General features: G+C 42.9%; 1 protein-coding gene across 1 annotated transcript in view; it reads right to left on the bottom strand.

Annotated features, from left to right (window-relative positions):
* The window catches only part of tmtc2b (transmembrane O-mannosyltransferase targeting cadherins 2b), a gene marked incomplete at its 3' end in the record, with an annotated part of 96,751 nt that overhangs the window by 45,742 nt on the left and 25,600 nt on the right, over positions 1-25,409 (bottom strand). The window contains exon 2 of the mRNA XM_079253970.1: positions 11,319-11,895. Coding sequence (XP_079110096.1) covers positions 11,319-11,895 — 577 coding nt within the window. The remainder of the gene's footprint in view (positions 1-11,318; positions 11,896-25,409) is intronic.

Raw genomic sequence — 25,409 nt, 5'->3', positions numbered from 1 at the left:
ACAGACACAGCAGCACATAGGACGGTGATTTAATGTAAAAATCATCCAGAAATAGTTGAAGATGAGATGTTTTTCTGTTGGTGTTTCTGGTGGATCATCAGGAGCAACAACCATCTGATACGAGAACATCACCGCATGTTACTTCCTGTCAACATCTGCAGCAGCTTCTCTTCTCCATGAACACCCCCACCATAAACCCCCCACCATGAACACCCCAACATAAACACGCCACCATGGACACCCCACCATAAACACCCCCACCATGAACACCCCAACATGAACACCCCCACCATGAACACCCCAACATGAACACCCCAACATGAACACCCCAACATGAACACCCCAACATGAACACCCCCACCATGAACACCCCCACCATGAACACATGTTTGCCTCATCCCGTTTCTTGGCCCGTCTGTGCTGGGAACACCTGCAGTGGTGACGGAGCTGCTTCTCTATGCATCAGAATGCACCAGGTGACCTGATGAGACCGTTTCCTTTAGCAGATTGGACCATTTTCTGCTGTCAGGAAGACATGAATATAACATGAGGACAGGAGGAGATGAAGCAGGAGAGATAAATTCCTGCTTGTTTTGTTTGCATGTGCAGTCTGGCTGCTCATTTAGCATCAGAATGCTTTTAGCTGTGGTTGGAGTTTGTTGTTTAACAAGTGTCTGGTTAAAGCTGGGGGAGGCAATGTTCCTCAGAATAATTTTTTTTACTCTGGGTGAAGTGGTTCCTCGTCCTGATAGTAGTCTATACATTCTGTAATCATGAACAATAAGAAATATAGTTAGACCCCTCAGTTTACTGTAAATCTGTAAAAACTCTGACCAATCCAAACGTTCCGACCCAAAAGGAGCTGTTCATTTCTTTATTTCTTATTTCGTAAGCTTCTCCCCTCCTCCCCCTCCAGCAGCGCATGCCTGATAGCCACACCCTGCATATAAACAGCATGTTGGGATGAAAATACAAAGCAGTGAAGAAGAAACTCGGAAGGCAAACATGGCTGAGAAAATGCAGGAAGGATTTCCCGAAAAAATCTGAGAGAAACTTTTCCCGACCCGGAAATTGTTGGTGGAAAAAGCTGCGGACTAGAAAAACACTCGGAGCGCAAACCTTAAAATGTCCCTGGATCCAAACGCTGATCCGGATCACCACAGATTATATTCCCTCCATAACTTTTTGAGTTATCTTGAACACAAACAGATAAACGCCGACAAAAAAAACATTAACTCCTTGGCAGGGGTAAGAAAAAAGCCTTGGATTACCAAAGAAGCAAAACCAGAGGGGGAGGAGCCAAGACAGGGCGCCACTTTCACACCTTGCTAGCCCCCCAACATTACCTACCCCAGCTTTAAGTATTAAATCAGGTGTCTAGAAAACTGCTGGACATATAGACAACTAACATGAAGCAGGTGACATTTAGAAACGATACTATATGTCCACACACCTGGTCCTCGAAGGCTGAAGTCCTGTAGATGGTCCGAGTTTCCCTGCTGCACCACACCTGACTCAGATCTATGAGTAATTATCAGACCGGTACAGAGTTTAATGTCAAGCCCTGCTTAAGTCTGCTAACTTAGCTTGATGTGTGTCAGCTTTGTTGCAGCAGAAACACCAAACATTTGCAGGACTGCGGCCTTCTGGAGTTGCCCAGCTTGGCGATGGTGGACACAAACGCAGGAACAATGTTTTTAGGAAGTTTTTAAATTAATCTTAAAAGGTAGCGAGGAAAACTACATGCACGTATCCAGAGTTACAGTCGGGTAAGGAAACCAGAAGAGCTGACCTGACACAGCAGACCAAATACAGGGAAATGCAGGAGGATAACGAGGGGAACACGGGTGATCTCCATACTGGTCTTAAAGGACCAATTATTGGAATTTTGGTTAAAATGAAAGAAAATCAGAAAAAAACAAGTTTACGGAACAGGAGCATGAACTAACGCCTTGTCCACACGTAGCATCTCACAAAACAAAGATATTTTTCTTCAATTCGGTCTGTCATCCACACCAAAACTCAGATTTATGCATAAAAAAATGATGGTTTTAAAAACCGAAAAAGATTTGTGAACGCCGTTTGCACGTCTGCATGTGAACACATTTAACTGGGTTTTAGCTTTTTAAACACGACTGGAAATGCCATGACGTCACATGTTCAACCTTTGTTTATGTAACCGGGGGTCTCGTTCATGCGCCTATACTTTTATAATGTACGAAGAAGTTCTGCAGAACTGGCACAGCCGCCACCGTCAAACTGCTCAGACTTCCTGTCTGACCTTTTCAAAATAAAACCGTAGGCACACCGCTTACTGAACACATGAACTATTCTACATGAACTAAACACGTCCTTGAAACTGTGATGGCGTTATCTGTTATCTGTTTGTTTCTACAAGCTTAAAGACCGCTCCACATAAACTACCAACGGCAAAGGACGACATTAAGGACATTTTATTTTCCACCACCTAACCAGATCATGTTGGAGACATGTTTCATGCTTCGTGGAAGGGACGTCGTGAGATTAGGGATAGGATTAGAGACGCCAGCGCTGCCGAAAGGTTTGATATGCTGATGGATGTGCTAAACAGCGCGGTTATGCAGAGATGTGTGGATGGATTTGTTTTTGAAAAACAAGGTTGTGTGGACTCATGTTTCTTTACTGGGGAAGGAGAGGGAAGATATTTAGTTCTAAAAAAGCGCGGCTACGTGTGGACAGGGCCTGAGATTCAAGCCAGCATTCAGATCAAGCCCAACATTTTTCTGGATGAGTTGTGAACGCTGGAGGAAAACCATCAGATCTATACGCATGTCTGTTAACGCTGCATTGGTGCTGCTGTGGGACTTCCTTCTGCAGGACTGAAGTCTTACATAACGCCACAACTGCGTCTCAGACAAGCCGGCTATAAAAAGGCTGAGCGTGTTCAGTATGCAGTGAAACGAGGGACAATGTGGCGATATCATAAGCCTGATGAAGCTTTTCATGCCATCTTTATGTGAAGGATTTTCATTCCTTCTTGGTTTCCATATTCACAGAGAAGGCAAAGGTGGTGCCACAGTCCTGATTCCTGCTGCAGAAACATGGCTGTCCGCTCCACTCATGCCTGATGAACCCTATGCTGAAGTAAACCCAGTTCAAGTCACTTTATCTGCATTTTTACCCCAAAGCAAAGACATCCAGGCGCAGAAAGACCTGTTCAGTCATCTGTGTGTGGAACGTGCGCACCATCACGCTGCCTTTTATGTGCTAAGGGGAACAATAATAATTTACTGACACTTTCAAAATGTATTAGGATGGATTGGCTCGATCATTTAGGTATGAAGTTGCTTCCTTGCTAAGTGTCAGAAGAAATGACTTCAGCCCAATAAGCAACGTCTGGAAAGCTTGTCTGCATTAAAACAGATGAAGGAAAGCATGAAAACATAAACTATGAGTTGGTTTCAAAGCCTCACGCCTCCAGTTTGACCGTCCCCATCTCTGGTTTTAAACAACAGAAGAAATGAAAGATCGGATTGAGAACCATGGCAACGGTGTGTGTCTAAGGATAGTAGTTTGCTTTTAAATGTCTTAAAATAAACTAAAATTTACAATATAACCATGATGTATGGTGCAATATAGGGCTGCAACGATTACTCGGGTAACTTGAGTAACCCGACTACATGCATTGATCAAGGCAAATTATTTACCTTGAGGCTCCGTTTGAGATTGATCCGTTGAGATTTTTTTCTCTACACATCGAGCGCGTGCACAAACACATTGGTTGCACCAAAGCATCACATTTTAAAACACATTTTCCTCCCACATTAGGTAGTAACAACACATGCAACAGCTTCACAAATATGAATTTATGGATTTACTTTGGTTAGGTTTCTAGTATTTATTTGACAAATTATAATACTTTAAATTTTATTATAATTTTACAAACTATAATAAAAAAAATATATAATCATTAGGGTACTCGATTACTTGTCAAAATAATCGACAAGAGTACCTGATTCTAAAAGTGCTCGATAGTTGCAGCTCTAATGCAATATCAATCCCATAAACTCATAAACTTTAAAGAAAAATCTGGTGATAACATCTTTACAGGTACGTCAGCATCATTTCCCAGCATTTAATGCTTGTCTCTTAACTTTCTATGTGTTTATAACCTCATATAATAAAATATTCTCAGTGTGAGATTATTAGATCATTCGACATGTTCCTGTTATCGTAACTTCTGGGTGATTAGCAGCTTCTTTCTCACACGATTTAAATCCTGCGGCTTAAACAACGATGCGGCTAGTTAATGGGTTTTACTAACGAGTTATTTTGCACTGCATGCACACATTGTCATCATGGAAAACACACAAAGAAATGAAAAAGATAAAGAAGAAGGACGAAGCTGTTAAAGGACATAAAGTTGCTGCATCTGTAAGCAGGAACGGCTGAACCTTGATTTAGAATTTCACAAAATCTGAATAAATGCTACTATACCTGAAGGGATCTTCCTGCAGTTCACTTTAAGATAGAAGCTCCTCCGCGATTTCTTCTTCTTTTGATTCCTCTATAAATTCCTTAAATCCCCAGTACCCCTCCCCTTTTGTACAATCTCCCTGTTGCAGAGGTGGGTGGCATTATGTTTGATCATTTTGTCATCCCAACCCATCCTACTGTTTCGTACACTCTTTATGCAAATCTTTATTGTTACGGTAAAAAGAACGTGTGAATAATGACAAGATGATTGTGGCAAGTCGATGGAGTGGAGGGATAGTTTGGGGTCGCCATTCTTAGCTGAAATTCTGTTCTTTCTTCTAGGAATTGGAGCGGGCATGTTCCCATGATGCGTGATCCGTTTTATTTTGTTTCCTTCAGGCTTCGGGAGGGAAATCAAACGGAGGTTTCCTCCCAAGAGGAAAGAGTGTCGCCACAATCAGTTCGTCAGCACAACGCTGAAGCGGACCAGTTACACATGCAGCCATTTTTCTGGATCTGACAACCAGAGATCCTTGCTACCAGTTTTTTTGTTTCACTTCTTTTCTTTGTAGCATGCAGGCGTATTTCCCCGGAGATATTAAGCGATTTGCATGTTTCTGTGTTAAGCCGTAGGGTTTTGTAAATGGAAGAATCTCAGAGATGGAGCAACTTCATGCTGCTTTTGAAACTTTCTGTTGAAAATAAACATAAATTGAAAGGATTTAAACATGTTTACACAAAGGACCAGAGGTGTAATTTCCTGTTGAATATAAAGTCAGACAGAGTCACGCGCCGCGTGTTCATGTACGGTCATGTCAATCTCCTCCCTCCTCACAGCTCTAAGCTCTTCCTCCTGATGAAAATAAATAGTTCAAAGTGAAACGGAATGAAATGTTCCCCTGAAGATGACCAGGATCCGACATTATCGGGAAGAACGACGACAGTCTTTGATGAAGAAGCGACGGGAGTGGATTAACTGTGGAGAGCCCTGCCAGAGCGAACGGCTGCGGTTTGACTTGGAGCTAGCTCATCGTCTCCTGGACAGGTAAGTAGCAACACAACCTGTGAAGTTACTCCAACATGTTCCACAAAGCAGTGATGCTGTTTTACTGGCTGTGTTTGCACTTTGCACCTTCATCTGCAGACGAGGCGAAGAGGTAGAGGAAGACGTGGCTCACTTTGTTGCCCGACAGCGTCACATGGCCGTAGTTTTACACCTGCTCCCATTCTGTTGGTTAATGCTTCTACTCCAATGTCCAGACATTTACATTTCTGCCTGAGCGTCTGTCTGTGTCACCTTCATACTTTTTACATGAATATTTTTGCATTTTACAGCGTTCTGACCGCCCATGTCTGCATCCACAGCAGCAGCAGCGGTCTGTATCCCCATGCGAGAGGCAGGTGGGTGAGGGCAGGGGGCACTAGCTGAGCCCACCAGGCTCAATCTATCACGCAGTGACAGGAGCCATTAGAGCATGGTGGAGCATCTGTGGAGCCCCAGGTAAGAATGTATGAGGCGGGCCGGGTCTCCCTCCATCTCATGTAAAGCAAGGGTTGTCATATTTTATATTCAGCCGCTAAAAGTCCCACACATGCATAAACCATGGTGTGCAAACATGCACATGTACAGTTGTGCTCATATTTATTCATATCCTTTCATTAAAGAAGAAAAAAAAACAGCTGCCTGTAAAATAGGATGAAATTGACAAAAGTAATAATAAATAAACATTTTATGAAAATCATGACATTATTTTCTAATTCTGGTTCAATAGAAATATTTTATTTAAAAAGCAAACAAATAAGATAATTTATTACATATTCCATCAGTCATAAAGTAATATTTAGTTGAAGAATCCTTTAATGTTTCCGCTCCAGTCAGGTGTTTTCTGTTCCTCTCAGTCAGACTTCTGCACCTGTTGACAGGTATTTTGTCCCACTGTTCAACAGAAAAGTCTCTCATTTGTCCAGGACACATTTGTTTGTTTGTTTTATTTTTCTTTCTTCAACTCAATTAAATGAAAAAAAAACAGTGTCTTATGTTACAAAATTATATTTTTGCAAATTTTTAGTTTTTGTTCCTTTTTAAGTCCCCAGTTATTTGAGTGACTGTTGTAAATTCAGCCTTTTCTTTAATGAAAGGGGATGAAGACATATGAGAACAACTGTACATGTTTTCAGGGTCCCCCCCCCCCCCCCCCCCATCTTACATCTGCCGTTCCCATCAGCGCCACCTCTGACATTGTTGAGGTCAGGCCTCGCTGGCCTCACCAGCTCCACAACACCTGAGCTCTCCGCCCACGTAAACTCTCAGCTCCATCACCCTTCACGTGCATTTCAAACACACACCAACACATGCACACACCCCTCTGAGCAGTGACCTTGCACTAACAGGAGATGTGTGAACAGAAAACAGGAGGTGAGAAAAGATAAAGTGTGGAAGTTTGACATTCACTAAGGGCCAGCTGGGTCTCGTCCCAGATTTGGAAATCATTTTCCAGTTGCGCTGTCAGACGTTGGATGAGAACAAAAGTGATGGCAGAGGAATGTCTTGGGTTTCTCTGAGGATGTGTTTCAGGCCTTGTGTGCTGAGGAGCTACAGATGGATGTAAAGCTCAGGCTTGACATCTCCGAGACAAATCTTCTTTATCCAGTTTACAGTTTCAAAGCATCAGATTTCAGGATTGTGCTTTCAAAGGACTGTTCCCGCCATGGTCATGTAAGATGTGTCACCCCCGCAGGGACCCTCTCCACAGAAGATGTATTAAAAAAAAAAAAAAAAAAATGAAGGCATCGTCTTTCTAGTCAAAAACACGAACAGTGGAGAACAGTGGGCACAAAAATAAAGAAATAGGAGGAAATACACGAAGGAAAAAGCAGTGAAGATGTTTACGTAGAATAATGTGGCCAAAAAGGTTTTTTAGAGCTCGAGTTCAGGCCTATTTTACCGTTTTTTAGTATTTATTTCATTACTGAACAAACAAGGAAAGAGCTCCAAGTCTTATGTGCAAACAGTTTACTGCAACGTACAATCATCCGATCCTGTTAAACATAAACAGCATTCCTGCCTCTGATGCGTTGCCTTCCACTATCTCTTATTGATAATGGGCCTATTAACTAATTCTGTGCAGGAAACAGTCTTGTAAAAAAGCCTGTTTTTCCACATAAATTGTGGCTGCACCACACACACACACACCACTGCCAACTATGCTACGTTTGAATGCCATCAACTCGTTGCTCTCTGAATAGCAGCCATAAAGGCTTTAATCAAGCACAAAGCAACTGGAGAATATCAGCACTGTAAAGGTCAGCTTGAGTAAACAATTTAATGACAGGTTTGTTTTTTTTCTTTTCCACTTTTCAAGACAGCACATGCCTGAGAACAAGCACTAAATAGAACATGCTGCAAACTGGGAGTCGGTGCTGGTGGACTGGACTCTGAACATGCAGACTGCTGAGTGTAAAAAGTGAAAGCAGACAGAGGGATGCATGATTTGTTGCGCTAAACTGCAACTTAATGCATGCATTTGTTTCTGTTATGAATGAAAACCTTTAGAATATCTGAAGGCTGATTGATTTATCAAGTGAGCTCTTGGTTCTGAAGAAGAGTCTCCTGGGTTCCACCAGATCTCTTAATAAAACTTTCCCTCATGCAGCCAGAGGATGCCAGAAACTCTGACTCACATCTGCAGCAGCATCTGCTTCTTCACTTAGACGACTATTGTTTCCTTCATTCTGAAAAGTTCACGTATTCCAACAAAGTCAGACATTTGCAAACATGGCAAGTATTTCATATTAATATGTCTCTGGCATAAACAAATCTATCTGAATCTATCATTTTGGCTGCTTTAAGATGCCTTTTTTCTGCTATTTTATGATATTTATCAGGTTTATTTCTGTAGCTGTTCCACAGTCTTTAATGCAAATCTCCACACCTGAGCTGTAACGGTAAATAATACCCGTGCATTGAATGTGGCATCTCATTTTGAAGCAGAAACCACTTTTAAAATCTTGATAAATGACTTCCAAAGCAGTGGAATTACACTGCAGCTCTCAGTCTCCGCTGCCTGCACCCTTCCAGCAGCACACAGGAGCTGTCATGACACAAAGGGAGATTTGCAGAGGATATAAAACTCGACTGTAATTGACTGTGTGCCACAATCAGATAAGCAGGCCGTTTCGCCATTTCCAGTGTTAAATGTCAAACGAGTTGAGCTGAGCGGAGAGCTGAGTGATAAAACATAGTGCTGGCCCATTACAGCTTGTCACTCATGCAACAACCTGACTGCTTTATTCCAACTATAAGATGGGTTTTATGTTCTCTAACATTAGAAAAGCAGCTTGATGTGCTTCCATGCCTTGTTTTCCACTTACCGTAGGACTTTAATAAATACCGTTTGGGGGAGTTAGCGGCCAGGGACTCGGCACCTGATAAATTTGGATTTAAGAGGAGGATGTATTTATTTTCACTGTGATCATTTTCAGCACTGTATACAATTTAACGCATGGGCAGCTGAAGGCTCGGTTTGCCCCGAGGAGCAACTCTCCTTTGCATACCATCAGTCAATGTGACTACCTCGCCCCACAGAGGCAGGGAGACAAATGTAGTGTGTATGCTGCAGGAGAGGACTGTTCTGCCATGTGGATAACAGATTGGGTCACAGAAATCATGCATATACAAGTGATAACAAAGCACTCGTTCATCCACAGACACACATTTCTGATAACGTGACTTAAGTGATGATGACAAGCCTGGCTGTGCTGACGACGTGACATGCCGCGATAATAACGGTCAGCTAAAGTTATTATACCATAAACTTAAAGTTTGTTCAGGAAGTTTGATGTTGTTCTAGTTTTTGCTGCTTTTACTTTGTTTTGCAAATCATTTAAAAAATTGTGCAAATTTCAAATGAAATTTTCCCTCTTAACATTTTCTGTAACGGACTTACGGCGTCTTTGAGCCGCGCTGGACTTGCTGTGCAGCAGCGCAACGTTTCTGCTAGGGGTGGGAAAACCGAATTGAAAAATCAAGAATTGGGATTTTTTGGCTTCACAATTTTAAAATTGATTTTTTGTTCAAAAAAATATTTTGTTTCAAACAAATCAAAATAATCCATTAGAAAATTTTTGTAATTTTTATTGTTCTTATTGATCTTTTTACTTGTCTTCTTGCATTATAGCAGCAAAATGATGGTCTGGCTGCTGTGTTGTTTTTTCCAACTGAAATCAAGGAAAATGACAAACAAAAAAGAGAGTTTTAAACATTTTTTTTGTTTATAATCTACAAAAATTAGTAATTGTGAAGAATTGTGAGAATCACAATTGAAATGGAATCGGCACAGCCCTAGCATCTGCCACTGCAGATATTTGCCAACTGAGCAACCCACCATGGCGAAGCATGAAAGAAAACAGACTTTGGTTTGTGCCAGAACTGCAACTATCCTCCTGCCCATTTTTTTCCCAAAGACAATTGGATCAGCAGGGTGTGTGGACTTTCAGTCAGAAGAGCTGCAGAACTGTCAGCTCTGAGGCATCATTTCCTTCAAGCCTTTGGCCCGGTTTCCTGATTGTCTAGCCTGACAAGCCATTAGGAGGCTCGACGGATGGGCCGTACTCCAGAGGACACAAGGAGTCAGATAAAGCTTAAATAACAAGAGGGCAGCACGTGAGGGAAGCAGCAGAGGCCTTCAGACTTTATTACCACACTACGCTGAGCAGGAAAAGGAAAACGTGCTCCTCAACGAACCAACTTTTCCTTCATGTTTTTGGGTTTTGCTCGTGTTCTTTCTGAGCTGCATTTTGTTTTCCCTTCTCTGTGGGAGCTCTTAGGTCATGTGTCTGTTTGCATCCTGCAGCAGTAATGATGGCTGGAGCTGTGTGGACGTTACAAACAGTAAACAGTAAAATGATCTGATCGGTCCTGTCAGAGGAAAGGTCCACTGAAAGGTTAATTACTCTGAAAAGGCCATCACTCTTTTAACTCGTCTGTTCTTCAGAAAAACGCCGGCACTTTGTTCTGCTTCTTGTGTTGTGTAGAACAACGAGGAATTAGCATCATTTTACTGGCTTAAAAAGGTTTTAACGTTCTTATATCTGCTCCTGTTTATGATCTTCTATTGATTATGTAAAGAAGTTAAAAAGACGAAGGTTTGTGCACCTGCATGGTAAAGACTTTGCTGCTTTATGGAAACATTTCACCCAGCTTCTGGTTTCAGGCCTTTAATTTAGCTGAATCTCTGGATGCTGTAGCTGCTTTGCCTTTGTGATGTCCAAACATTTCCACTAATGTCTCAGTTAAAAGACCGCGGGTCGAGTCAAATCCTCCACTTTGCTTCTCCTGGATCTAAATTATTATTATTATTTATTATCATGTTTTAGAAGCTGTCTTCCTTTTATGTGCTAACTGTTTTATGGAGCAGTTGCTTCAGTTTACTTATATAAATGTACTTCATAGAGTGCAACACGAGCCAAAAGTAAAATCTGCATCAGTTTAACAAAAAAAGAGATGAAATTTCAATAAAATCTTCATGTAAAACATGAAAACAGACACTTCATTTTTAGTAGGCAAAATGTGCAGATCAGCAAAAACCAGAAAGCTGGAAACTCTGAAGAAACATTAGAACCTCAATGATAACATGATTTTCTTGCACATGAACCGTCTGAAGATGCGTTTAGTTGGCAGGAAAGCAGCTTCAGCTTTCCTCGTGTTTGTTCCTTCTGTTTGCTTTCTGTTCTCATTCTGAGCTGAATCTAACAGAACCAATCAGATCTGAACAACACAGCTGTTCACACACAGAGACATGGTGTTTTTTTCCAGTTTAATCTGATGAGAAGAACAGAAAACACACATGCATGGAAGTGTTTACCTTATAGAGGAGCATGAAGATCTGGCGCAGTCTGAGCCTGTGGAAAACGCAGACGTCGTACAGCGCCGACACAGCCAGGACAGTCACTCCCAGCTCCTTCCACAGCATGCTGCAAGCAGCGCAGCCCAAGCTGCTCAGGAACCACGCTGCCAGCCTCAGAGACCCCGCATGTCCCCGGAGCTTGCAGTGGCGGATGTAACACAGCAAGGACAGCAGGAAGAACAGGGCTGCACCTTCATCAGCCCGTCCCACGACACCCGCCACCGCCTCGGTGTGAACTGGGTGGGAAGCAAACAGCAGGCCGGCCAGTAAACTCCACAGTCCTCCCCCGAGCAGCAGGCGAGCCAGAGATGTAAACAGGACGGTCACAGCGGCGTGCAGGGCCACATTAACCAGGTGGTAACCCCACGGCTCCAGGCCGCCCACGGCATGGTTCAGGCGGAACGAGAGGGTGCAGAGAGGTCGGTAGGACTTGTGGCTGCCGCTGTGTGTGAGCAAAGTACCCCAGAAGTCATCATAAAAGATGTTTGTCCAGGGGGTCTCTGGAAGCAGGTCCTGATTGGTCTTGATGGCACGGCTGTAAAGAAACAAAGAGGGGTCAGAAAAATGTGCTCAGAGGCTCCTGAAAGCTAAAAGATTAAATAAACATAAATAACATGGTTTTACAGCAGGTGAACTTCACATCACTTCACCGCTCCACTGCGAGGCTTCATGATGCACAGATTTCTGTCTACTAGGCGCAAACTAAGCAGGAAGTACGGTTTAAAACGAGACTTGCACCTTTACCCGGAGGGCGCGGTGAAAGTAAGAGCGAGAGCTTCCAGCTCTGCGCAGCAGCAGCTTCCAGCGGATTAGACCTGAGCTGCACCACGAACACCAGCCTGCGAGCGGAACGGCTGCTAAACGCGGCAGGTGGTCCGATAAGGTGGCCTTATGATCAACGCCTCAGCGCTGAGACGAGAAAAGAAGCGAAAGTCGTGTCCATCATTAACGGCACCTCACATAAAACCACCACATCAGCTGTGTGAGTCAGAGGCTGGTGGGACAGCCAGGATGTTCCTCATCCTTCCAGATGCAAACTGCTCTTCCTCCCTTGTTTTTCCTCTCTTGTTCCAGCAGAAGGACTCCAACAGAGCCACGGACCTCTGCTGCTTCTCGTTCAGACCTTGCTGTTGATGATTTGCTTAATGAGCCCCCCCAAGAGAGAAGCTGCTTGCAAACGCAGAGCAGCGGTGTTGTAGTTGCAGGCGTGATAAATGATACATGACAAGTGATAACAAACCACGTGCACCAGGTTGTAACGTGTCCTCACAGCAGTCTCCGTTTACACACATAATTAGCTCCAGGCACGTCTGGCCCGGGGACCGAGGGGGGGCTGGGGTGGAACGCTTACGCAGAACGTCAGAGAAAATATTGGTCTTTGTTTGTTTGTGGTTAAAATGAACTGCGAATTGATGCACTGCTTCCACAGAGGCTTCATCCTGGCGAAGGACCGCTGAACGACTGCCACCTCTCAATACCAGAACGCCCGTGGGAAGCTGGCTGGGGTGCGTTTGGGTTTGCAGCAGAGTGAACCCTGAACAGGAATAGTCCCAGTTATGATGGATCTGAAAGAAATGCAGTAAATCCCACCAGGCTCAGGATGCTGGAAAGGACAGAGAAATCATCAGCAGGGATACAATAGAAATGCCTGGGATGTCAGCACGCACGTGATTGGGTTTCTCTAAACTCTGCAGCCAGACGAGCAGAGGCTCGAACCCTCCACTGGCAGGTTCAGGAGACGGAAGCCAAACTCCGGCTTCTTTCTTCTCCTCTCAGGTCCATTTGTCAAGAGAAATCTTCATTTCAGCGCAGGATGCTCGCATACGATGCATTATGCTTCCATAACATCTCAAAGCCAGTTTAGAGACCAGTGGGCTCTTTACTTTTTCCACCGTACAGCGTTTGAGCCAGCGGTGGAGCCAGCGGGGCCGTATACATAATATACTGCCTCAAAACCACACCAACATCTTCTGGTAAGTAAGGCTTAAAGAAAAGCCGATGAAAGGGATTCAAAAGCCGGCTCCATTTACAGCCCTGGCTTCATGAGCTGCCACACACACTTCTCACCTCTCAGACGGTCAGAAACGCGAGCAAACACCTGACGTGCTGGAAACGGAGCAATGCAGGAAAAGATGTGAGCTCTCAGTAGCTCCTCCTGCAGAGTGGATGGACGGCATACACCCCGAGCTAAATGAACACATTTACATTAAAGTCCACGTCGTCATGGTAATCAGTCAATAGCAAATCAATAATCCACTGTGTGTGTTCATCAGCATCATCATGATTATCCTTAAAGCTCCACTTCTACCAGCTGGAGAGAAAGATCAAGTTTCTGCTGCAGGCTGGGCCTGATTTGTCAGCCGAGCTGGCAGCAGAGAGGAGCTCTCTGCACGGCTTTCCCAGCCAGGAGCGCATTCCTCCCCAACCGCCGGCCTGAACAGCAACTCCCCGAGGAACCAAGGGATCATGTGGCCACTAACAAGAGAAGCCTCTGAAAAACTTCTCCACCTCACATCACTCTTTCTGGATAATCTGCTTCTGGCTGGAACCCTCCATCCCTTCGCAACATGTCTGGATTTCATTCGGGAGCCTCGATCTCTCACTTTTTGTCTCCTTGTCAGATTGTAAACTGAAGCAGGAGGTGGAGTTTCATCCTCACAGATTAGGTTTTAATAACAGCCAGGGGTCGGCTGATTAAGGTAAAGGTTAGGCTGGTTTACTAATGCAATATGAGATTTTCATCACGAACAAAAAGATATTCATGCATAAGATTTTTTGCAGACTTACATTTAAATATTAAGACTATACATTTTTAAATCTAAAAAAAAAATCCATTTAAAACCATAAAAAATAATGAAATCATCACTTTTTCTAAGGCAGGAAGCAGTCAGGTGTGAGCGAACCGCATCACCAGTGCAGCGGTTTCCCCATCATGACTATTTCATCAGTACGGTAGAAAAATAGAATCAATGACAGCAGAATCCCACGTGAAGCGGTTATCTGAAACAGAAAATTGATCCGATACAGGCAGCAAGCAATCAGAGAACATGCGGGAGACGAAGCTGGATATTAGAAAGCGTGAAAACCGAAGAACGTGTCATCAGACAAGCGAATGACTTTCAGATGAAGAAGATCTACATGAGCAGAATAAATCTCTCAAATGCTGCAAAAGACTGGAGGAAAATATGAAACGACGGCAGCGTCGTCCTGCTGGACGGCATGTCGTCCTGCTGGACGGCTGCGTCATCCTGCGTCGTCCTGCTGGATGGCATGTCGTCCTGCTGGACGGCATCGTCCTGCTGGACGGCTGCGTCATCCTGCGTCGTCCTGCTGGACGGCATGTCGTCCTGCTGGATGGCATCGTCCTGCTGGACGGCATGTCGTCCTGCTGGACGGCATGTCGTCCTGCTGGACAGCGGCGTCGTCCTGCTGGACGGCATCGTCCTGCTGGACGGCATCGTCCTGCATGTTGTCCTGCTGGACGGCATGTCGTCCTGCTGGACGGTATCGTCCTGCTGGACGGCGGCGTCGTCCTGCTGGACGGCATGTCGTCCTGCTGGACGGCATCGTCCTGCTGGACGGCATGTCGTCCTGCTGGACGGCGGCGGCGTCCTGCTGGCCGGCATGTCGTCCTGCTGGACGGCATGTCGTCCTGCTGGACGGCGGCGGCGTCCTGCTGGCCGGCAGCTCAGAAACAGTTCAAACCACTTTAAGATTCACACGGCAGGAAGCACGAACGCAAAGCGAAGAGCATTTCAGATGCAATCTGAAGAAAGTACTTCAACCCCAAAAGAGACCTTTTGCATCACTTTATGGTGGAAACTTTGCTAAAACCCTGTTTTATTCATATATTGTTAAAGAGCCAAATAAAGACTTCAAAATGTAAAAAAAGTGACTTTTCTCTTGTTTTTCTTTGCTCAGACTTTAACAAGATATAGAAGTTTTCCATGACGGAGGCAATCGCACTGAATTAGTGTCATGTCTTGTTTTGTATTGATTCCTGTTTTATTTTGAAGTTTTCCTTGTTTAGTTCCATCATGTCTGGCTTCCTGTTTTGCTTTCCTGATCATTAGTTCACCTGGGTTCATTTAGTTTATTCACTTCACCTGTATCTGGTTTTTTTTTCCTGTGTATTTATAATATTTATCGGTGTCCGGTAGCCATTGCTCAGGTATTCAGGTTCAGGTGTGTTTATTGCGCCGTCTGCGTTCAGTTATCTGGTTTTTGGAAATTAACATCCTGAAGCTGCATCTCTGGCTCCAATTTTCACTACTGGGTCCTCACCTCCACATTGTGACAATTATTTAGTCATTTAAAGGTAAAATAATGCATCATTTTAATATATATAATCAGATTCTGACCATACATCCTCATCATAAAGCACTTTAAAGTGAAAATCCGCATGTTTAGGAAATATTTCAAATAAATAGTTGTTGGAATTAAAGAAAATTATACCAAAATTAAATATTTAAACCTGATTACAACATTTTCCAATGAATAAATTCAAGTTTTATTGAATCAATAGTCAAATAAGAAACTAATGTTAATTCTTAACTTTTTAATCGCCAAATGTTAAAACAATATTGATAATATAGACTGACTGCATGGACAAGCCTGCTCAAAGTTTGGACGTTTAAGCACTAAAGAAAAAAAAAATCCTTCAAACTAAAAGTCGTAAAGATTTCTTGTGACAGCAAGCAAAAAAAAAACTCTGGTGGGGGATGAGGGGAGGTTTGCCAACTTCATGTCATCACCCAGATACAATATCTGAACGAAGCGGAGAGGTATTTTTGGGCTGCCCACAGAGACACTGGTGCAGCCCGCTCAGTGTCTCCGGAAAGTTCTTTGTCTACTGTTTCTTTCCATGGCCATGCTAGCAGGTCATTATGGGATGCCTCATCTGCTTTTATGGTACCTAACCAAGAAGAAAAAAATGATCTTAACGTGGTAAGCAGTGTGTACAGAGTTGTACGGAAAATATTTATCTTCTCATTTATTTATGAATTTAAAACATTTAATGAGCAGATTTGTGGACGTGCAGCAAATTCCTGACTCTGCAAATATTCATCCACGACGAGTGAAAGTAATTTTCCTCTAAAGACAGAAGGGAAGCGTTTAATTTGTGCATTAACGCATTAAGATTGATTAAACTAGAAAAAGCTGCAAATATTTCTCGCCTCAAAGTGTCACCAAATGTTTTGATATATTTTGGATGAAAGAGGATGAGTGGAGAGCGTGCAGCCAGCGGTACTTCCTGCAGGCTGCACGCCGTAAAATCCCTTTTGTCAACAATAAACGCCGTCTGTCCTTCCTGCCGTTAGTGAGCTGATCATAATTCACACACACACTCAAAAATAGAGGTACCAGCTTGTAACTAAAAAGGTACAAATGCTTGTCGCTGGGGGTGTACTCTTTTGAGAGACATTTCTGTACCCTTCAGTTCTGGTCTATTTTTGTACCTTATCAAGTTCAACCTCACCTTTTCAAGTCATGTTTTTTATGTTTTTCACAGCATTAGGCCTGGTCCATTCCACTTAGCAATATTATCTTATCTTTAATCTAGAAATAATCTTCAACTCAAAACACTGACATTGTGGGCTGCAGCAAGTGTTGTGCTTCTAAACCGGTCTTAACAATACATTTCTTTTGAGGCGACTTTTTAATTTTTTAAAAATAAACTCATCAAATATCAGTTGTAATATGTGGTGAAGTCGTAGGGGGTTATACTGATTGCTGAAGAAAAGCTGGTAAAAGTCCCAGTATGCACCATACGCTGTAAAAAATAGTCCCGGTACGCAAAAGGATAGAATTTAAAAGTGCCGGTACTGCGTACTGCTGCGTCCCGGCCCGCTTAAAGCGCTGCTGCTAACAATAGTTTTTGTCACGACAAACATTTTTCAATGCTGCAGGTACCTTTATGGTTAAAATGGTACAAACTTGTACTTTATGTCACTTTGAACCCTTTTTCGTACTCTGAAGGTGTGCTTCTGGTATCTTAAAGACCAGTATTGTACTTTTGAGAGAACATTTCTTTAAAATGTACCTATAGGTACAGAAATGTCCTCATCTTTCTACCTCTATTTTTGAGAGTGTAACAGCTTCAGGAAACTTTGAACCGAAGACAAAATATTTCATTATTAATCATATTTAAGTCACTTTGAACTGAACAAATATCACGATGTGCATCGCTTTGCTCCATCACACAAAAAGCACGGTGGTATAGTGGTTAGCACTGTGGCCTCACAGCAAGAAAGCCGCTGGTTTGAGCCTCGGCTGGGGGTTTGAACGGTGTGTGGAGTTTGCATGTTCTCCCAGTATATGTTCTGTCTTGTGTACATGGTAGGTTCATTACTATGGTTAACTGATCACTTATAACATGCAGACACTCTGGATGAAAGCGTCTGTGAAATGACTAGAAAACTGCTGGTCTACTTCAGTTTACCTGGAAGAAATGAAATAAGCATTTTATTTATCACCTGTGGTGACAGAACTACCCCTCATCTCTGTGACTAAAAGCAGTTACATGGTGATAGTGAGGAAGGATGAAGTATTTGTGTCAGTCAAAGAGAAAAGTCCTGAAATACTGCTTCCCCAGTAAGATGATTTTTTACAGAATAACATGTTAGTCTTCATGTCTCCAACATGAAACTACTGCTCTATTTGCTGGAAGTGTGAAATGATTAAAACAAACATAAATATCCACAAATATACCTAAATATGCTCACCCAGCAGAAGACCCAACGTCTCAACCCCTAGGAGTGTGTTTGCATTGCTGCATCGACACAATCCTACACACTCGCTTCATTTCACGGCACAGCAGACAAGCAAACACTGAGACACCGAGTCTGGAGCAGGCCAGGCTGGTCCTCACTGCACAGAGCTTGCTGAATACCCGTGCCTGCTGCCTAGCATCCCTGATCAGCCCTTTGTGCTGAACAAGACGGGCACAGTGGGATGTGACCTGAATGCTGATCACCAGAGGAAACCAGCGAGCCACACTTCCTTCCTCCTAATCAGACTGGCAGCGCAGGAATCATGGCGATCCTGCGGTTTCCATCATGAGCCTGCAGTCCCGCCACAAAGCTCTGCTACTTGCTTATGATGCATTTTGGTGAAATTCTGTGTTTCCTGCTTAAAACGCCTCATGGAAAAGACAAATGCTTCTATAATCCTTGTCAATCCCTGCCAGATAGCTCTGGAAGCCACTTTTCATGTGTCAGTTGTGCAGTGAGAGTGATTGTTGTAGACGATGCCATGTGTAAGAGTCCATCACAGAGGGAGCGTCTTCAGAGGACAGCAGAGCAGAGGGAACGTACAAACTGATTACTGTGTCCAGTAAATGTGTCAGTGTGAGCAGAGCCCAGGCGTGATGTTGAAGAGCACCCGGTCACCCGTGTGGACCTCATTCTTCATTTTCACACACGGCACTCCACATCTTTACTTCACGACTAAACAAATATTTAAAAAAACACATGTAGTGTTTTGGGGGGGGTCGAATAAAAAAAAAAACAAAAACATCAGGATTTTTTTGTTTCACAATTTTAAAATCAATTGTTTTGATAAAAATTAATCCATTATTGTTTTTATTGATCTTTTTGTATGTCTGTATATATATATGTACAGGTCTGACTACTGGGTTGTTTTTTCCTCATTGAAAATTAAGAAAAATGATGAGCAAAAAAGGTTTTGTACATTTTTTTTTATTTTATATTTTAGTATCTGCAACAAATCAGCAATATCAAAGAATCGTGAGAATCTTTAAATCGAATCAGCACCCAAAAAACTCAGAATCGAGTTGAATTGGGACGAAAGCATATCGTCACAGCTCTGTATCTTAGCGCCTTGACAGAAAAGGAGCAGGAAGAAGAAGAAACTTAGACCTGTCTCCTTCTTAATAAAAAAACACGTAAATGGTCAGTCAGCCAATTACTTGAAAATAAAACAGTAATACTTGGAGAAAAAATACATAAAGAAATTAAATGACAAATAATCACACTGATGATCAATATAAAATCGATCAGTCATTGATTCATACATCCTGAAGGTTCTGCTTTTATGCATTCCTTTGGACTGACATATATTAAAATGCACCTCTGCTTTAGAGTGGTCCTTGTGAACGGGTCTTTAAAGTAATTTTCTTCTATTTTCTGATCTAAAAACAAACAACTTCTGTATATTTTCCGGTAAAACTTTACTTTTTGCTTTGAACAGAACCATTAATGTCTGTAGCTAAAACAAATCTTTGAGTTTGACAAGTTTTGACTTAATGAAAAGTGTGTTGGCGTGTTCTCTCCGGTCTGCTCTGTGAATTCTTCTTACTGGGTTTCTTTTGTAAAATAAATAAAGTCTTTAAATTACTCTCATATGTGTTGCCCCACACTTCCACACAATAACTTAAATATAGCTAAGACACATCCCTCTCTTTTGTCGGTGCCAACTCTTTTGTCGTTTATGTCTTGTGTGTAAAATGCAAAATAAACTTGAAATCAGCCAGAATAGGGTTAGACCTCTTCAAATTTGACCTTTTTCATCAAACATATGCAAACTGATATTATTCCCATTCTCCAAGGTCTGAACAAACTAAATATATCAGTTATTTTGGTCCTGGACCTTGGCTATGCCTGCCTTATGAGCCATGTAGTTTTATTGTAGACGTTTTTCAAAAACAATGCAAAATTCGGGACATTATGTCCTTGTTTTCATTGTAGCTTCCCAGAGGCTGATGCTATTGCATTGAAAGTTGTACCAAATGAAAGCTATTTTACACCAGCCACTGTGTAACCATCACATCTGATGCAGCTATCTGCTGACACAACTATCCATGACCTCCAGCTTATGAACCTCCTGTCCTCAACACAGCCACAGACCTGGTAGCCCCAGAGTGTCACTTTGTTTGATGCTCTTGGAGTGAAATGTGACTGGCTCACTACTCTTGCTGACACCTAAATAAAATTAGTTCAAATTTACACTGTTGTTAATGTGTTTACAACCATATGCAAGAACATTTTATTAGCTTTCATTTGGTCCAACTTTCAGTGCTAAAGCATCAACCTCTGGGAAGCTACAATGAAAACAAGGACATAATGTCCCAAATTTTGCATTGTTTTTGAAAAACGTCAAAAATAAAACAACATGGCTCATGAGGCAGGCATAGCCAAGGTCCAATATCAAAGTAAATCATATATTTAGTTTATTTAGACCTTGGAGAATGGGAATAATATCAGTTTGTATATGTTTGATGAAAAAGGTCAAATTTGAAGAGGTCTAGAATAGGGTGGATTGCCCTCTCCGGGTCGGGAGTCAGGTCCTGCCTCAAGTGGAGGAGTTTAAATATCTCGGGGTCTTGTTCACGAGTGAGGGAAGGATGGAGCGCGAGATGGACAGACGGATCGGTGCGGCGTCTGCAGTAATGCGGACTCTGTGCCAGTCTGTCGTGGTGAAGAAGGAGCTGAGCCAGAAGGCGAAGCTCTCGATTTACCAGTCGATCTACGTTCCTACCCTCACCTATGGTCATGAGCTGTGGGTCGTGACCGAAAGAACAAGATCTCGTATACAGGCGGCTGAAATGAGTTTCCTCCGCAGGGTGGCCGGGCTCTCCCTTAGAGATAGGGTGAGGAGATCAGTCATCCGGGAGGGGCTCAGAGTAGAGCCGCTGCTCCTCCACATCGAGAGGAACCAGTTGAGGTGGCTCGGGCATCTGGTCAGGATGCCTCCTGGACCTCCCTGGTGAGGTGTTCCAGGCACGTCCCTCTGGGTGGAGACCCCGGGGAAGACCCAGGACACGCTGGAGGGATTATATCTATTGGCTGGCCTGAGAATGCCTCGGGATCCCCCCCGCAGAGTTGGTAAATGTGGCTGGGGAGAGGGAAGTCTGGGCTTCCCTGCTTAGGCTGCTGCCCCCGCGACCCGACCCCAGATAAGCGGCAGAAGATGAAGATGAAGATGAAAAACTTTAAATCTTTTAGTTTTGCTCATTAATGCTGAAATGATCCATACTTAGTGTATAAAGTCCCTTGAAACATTATCCAAGTTCTACAATGCTTTTTATAATGTGCTTTTAATTTACGCAACACTCTTATTCCTCCATTTAATAAATATCTGTTTTTTATATTAGTTGATCCTCTACATTGCGTTTAATTACCAGACACTTTTATCCAATGTAATCGGGGAAACACTCTGGGGGGGTAAATTGGGGACTAGTATCTTTCCCAGGGATACTTCTGCATGTAAACTTCAGGATTCCAGGACTGATTCAGAACAACTAATAAAATGGAAGAAAGGAAATCTGGTTAATGTTATGTTGGATCAGTTTGGAGCGTTTGGGGCTTAAAATTTCCACTCAAAGCACTTTAAGTAAAATCTGAAATACACCTGATAAAAATCCAGTCAGCTAGCGAACATTAGCTTGCCATGAGAACCTGAAATCCTCCTGCTGGATGGAAACCGGTCCATGTCTTTTCTTATGAAGTCAGTCATCTAAAAATGTGCAACGCTCCAGTCTAATCATTTTGACTGTTGTAATCACATCAAACATGTAAAACGCAACTCTGTAAATATAATTGGTCCGTCTTTGACTGTCTTGGTGGTAATAAGAGCTTCTGTGATTGGTCATGCCAGAGGGTGCTTCCCATAGTGAGACACCACTCTCTGAAAAAAGAGAACATTGCTCGTGTTGGTTAATTTAGTCAAATATTCAACCAACTTCTTCACAATCGCATTTACACTGACAGAAACTTAAGATTTTTTTTAATCTATTTTCTGCTTAACATTAACAAACTAACTCACTAACAAAGCTGAGAGCGTTTCCAATTATCTGGTTTAATGACAGCAACACATTTAGCCCATCGTTCAGGGTCAGCTGGCAGTCTGGAAAATGAAATCCCATCATTAGGAAGCTGTCTGGAACATCCAAAGGCTCAGTGCCGAAGTACCATTATTATTCACAACACAAAAAGCTAACTGTTGCCGCCGAGCTAGTAGCAGTATTCCTGCTTTGTTTATCTTTTTTCCAGCCATAAACATCACCAGCACGCCAGTCCTGTAATCAGAGAATAAAGCTGGGAATGATATAAACATGCCATGTATGCTTCAGTATTACCCAGGTAGGTTTTTATTGGCTAGCTAGCATAACAGCTGATACGCTAGCATTAGCGCTACCAAAAGAAATACAAGATAATCTAATTAAATGGCTGTCAAAGTTTTTATATACACACTAAATGTTTGTCTAAACTACAAGCTGACCGATATCTGTCACCTTAATTTCAATCACTAGTGACAATATGGTGACCAAACTGGAAAAAAAAGTTGAACACTTAAGTGGAAAATTTAGCTAAACGTGTTTTAATTACGTAAATGTCACATTCCTATAAGATTAAAACAGGCTTTTGTTCTCCAGCTGGTTATACGTCCACATTTCCTCCCCGACTGACCCATGTCTAATGCCGAGCTAGTCACGCAGGCTCGACTCGGAGGGGGCCACTCCACAGCACTCCTCCTCACAACAGGAGGCTTTTGTCATGGTCTGACCTTTTTGGCCACATGGTAATAAATTTGTTTGATTCGTTCCTCCTCTCGTGTTCAGAGTGCTTCTCTTTCACATGGAGAGGAAGATCAATGCAGGGGAGGCCACTCTTCCTGAGCTTGTGTTTGCGTTTCATTTAAGACTCATCCGGCCGGGCCTACCACTGGGCCGGTTAAACATTCTGGTTTGGGTTCGGAGGATGTTGACCCGTGGAAGGGTTCAACGAGACCTGCACCAGATGGCTGAACCGGCAGAGTGGGGTGGAAAGAAATTTGCAAACCAGAGATACTCTATGTAGAGAAGTGACATCTTTCCTGCATCTTGACCTCCTTGTGCCAAAACCATTTTCCAAGGAAAGGGTTTACGAGGTACAGCAGCTCTGAACCCGAGTCATGAGACATCAGCACAGCGGCTTCTCCCCACTGACAGGGGGTCTTAAATGCAGGGAAGGCCTTTGAGAATGCCAAAGGACATTTCAGTGCCCCTAATATTGCTTAAGCATTTGAAACAGCTGTGTCTTGTCTCATTCTCCTCATGGTTATGACTGTTTAGATGTGAGGATGCCGCCTTCGTGCACGCAGACTGAAGGAGCTCATCCTCCCGTGGGCACAGAGCAGAGGTTAGATTCTTTTATCCTTGTGCAAACAAACGAAAATGAAAATGGAAGTTTAACCTCGCGAAAGAAAGAGACTAGAAGCGAGACAGCAACCGCTTGTACTCGTGCTACTTCTTATTAACCCCAAAGCAATGACTTGCACAGAGCAGGCAAGATCATTTGGTGAATTAGGACACTCCTGCACGCAGACTCATTAAATTAATGAGTGACAACTTCAAGGCTGCAGCTCTGATTGATCTCATTAGATACAATCACAACAGAGCAGTCTTTTCCTAGTGTCCTAACCCAGCCTTTCCACACACACACACACACACACACACACACACACACACACACACACACACACACACACACACACACACACACACACCAGGGCTGTAATTGAAGTCACATGCCGAGCTGCCTGCAGAGATTGAGGACGTGTATCGACAGCGATGTGAGTGTGTCGGCGTTAACGTTTGGTGTTCCTACAGATATCTGCACAGGACTTTCTATTCCGATAGCTGATATTTCTGCCTTGTTTTATTCTGCAGGCTCCCATTAAATCAGGACCAGTTTGAGCTGGTACAGAAGGAGGAAATCGGTTTAATTTGCAGTTTATTTTTATTTAAAAAGGAAAGTAAAATAAGGCTCCTGAGAGTTGATTATAATGTTGCAAAAGGAGAAGAAATGTCAATGATATTTTCAGCTTTTACAAGGTAAACTGCGTTTAAATGCACATCTGAAATGAGAAAAAAGTGGGAAAACATCACTACGGCACAACTTAATGGCCTGAGGTCTTCTATTAAAGAACTGAAATACCTCCTGCGCCGCTTACCGTTGCGTGAGACTGCAGAGTCTCGTAAACTTATAAACATCTCCAAAAGGAAAACAAAAAGCCTCTTACGTGTTTTTAAATGCTTTGTCCTCCACATGGTGTCAATTTGCATGTTAGCAAAGGAGCTCATTTACGTATTTGAAATTTTACAGCCACCAAATCATGAAAACCGCATCGCCTTCGTAACCAAGGCCGGCGCTATTTACAGTCGAGCTCCCTCGTTTAGTTTTCCGTTTTGAAAGTGAAGAATTGTCTCACATGGATAAATCAGTTCAAGTAAACATTCTGGTCAGACCTCATGTGTGGAAATCATCACTGCAGAGCTTGTCAAGTCCTTCTAATGTCACAACACTGCAGAGTGTTTGAATCCAATGCAAACGTCAATATTACATGAAGCTTTTGTGTATTGAAAAGAGAAGCAGATTCATCGTTAAATAGGTCTCATAATCCTGCAGGTAATGCTGCAACTACGTAACGTTTGAAATAGCAGAAAGCTTTTAAAAAAAAAAGTCTCCATTTGTAGTGGTTTCCTCCAGTTTTCTGTTGTCAGTCTCGTCACTGCAACACAAAAGACTTTCCACATCGCTAATCTTTTCCTCTGAGTCAATAAAATTCAGAGGCAATTTTCCTCTGCTCCCATTGTCGGCTAAATTGGATCCCAAACCAACATGCAGCATTGCACTACGACCATCAGTACAATTGGATTTTCTAAAACCAGTCGACTAACACAGGCAAGCCCGAGCTCACAAAATGCCATGTGCAAGACTCTAAAATAACATAAATAATAAAGTAAGAGAGTCTTAATGAGACTGGCGTAGCTTCAAATTACTGTGGAACGAGCTAAACAGAAACAATTGGATAAAGTGAGAAGAAATCAATGTGTTTGTTGGGTCTCTCCTTCTGGGAGCAGGTATCATACAACAGTAATCTATAGAAACTCAGCCCCGAGGCCGACAGCTGCTTGTTTTCTTGTTCCTAAGTGGCTGGCGTGAATGACAACCGTCATGTGAGACCACAAGCCGAGCGGCTGGATTTCAACATTTACCAGAGAGGAAAGTTGGAGAAAAAAGGACCTGAACCTATGCTCCATCACAT

Source organism: Telmatherina bonti, assembly GCF_933228915.1.
Source record: "Telmatherina bonti genome assembly, chromosome: 2".
In the NCBI taxonomy this organism is placed as follows: Eukaryota; Metazoa; Chordata; class Actinopteri; order Atheriniformes; family Telmatherinidae; genus Telmatherina; species Telmatherina bonti.
The sequence above is the reverse complement of the archived record's forward strand: the minus strand, read 5'-3'. Positions and strand labels throughout refer to the sequence as shown.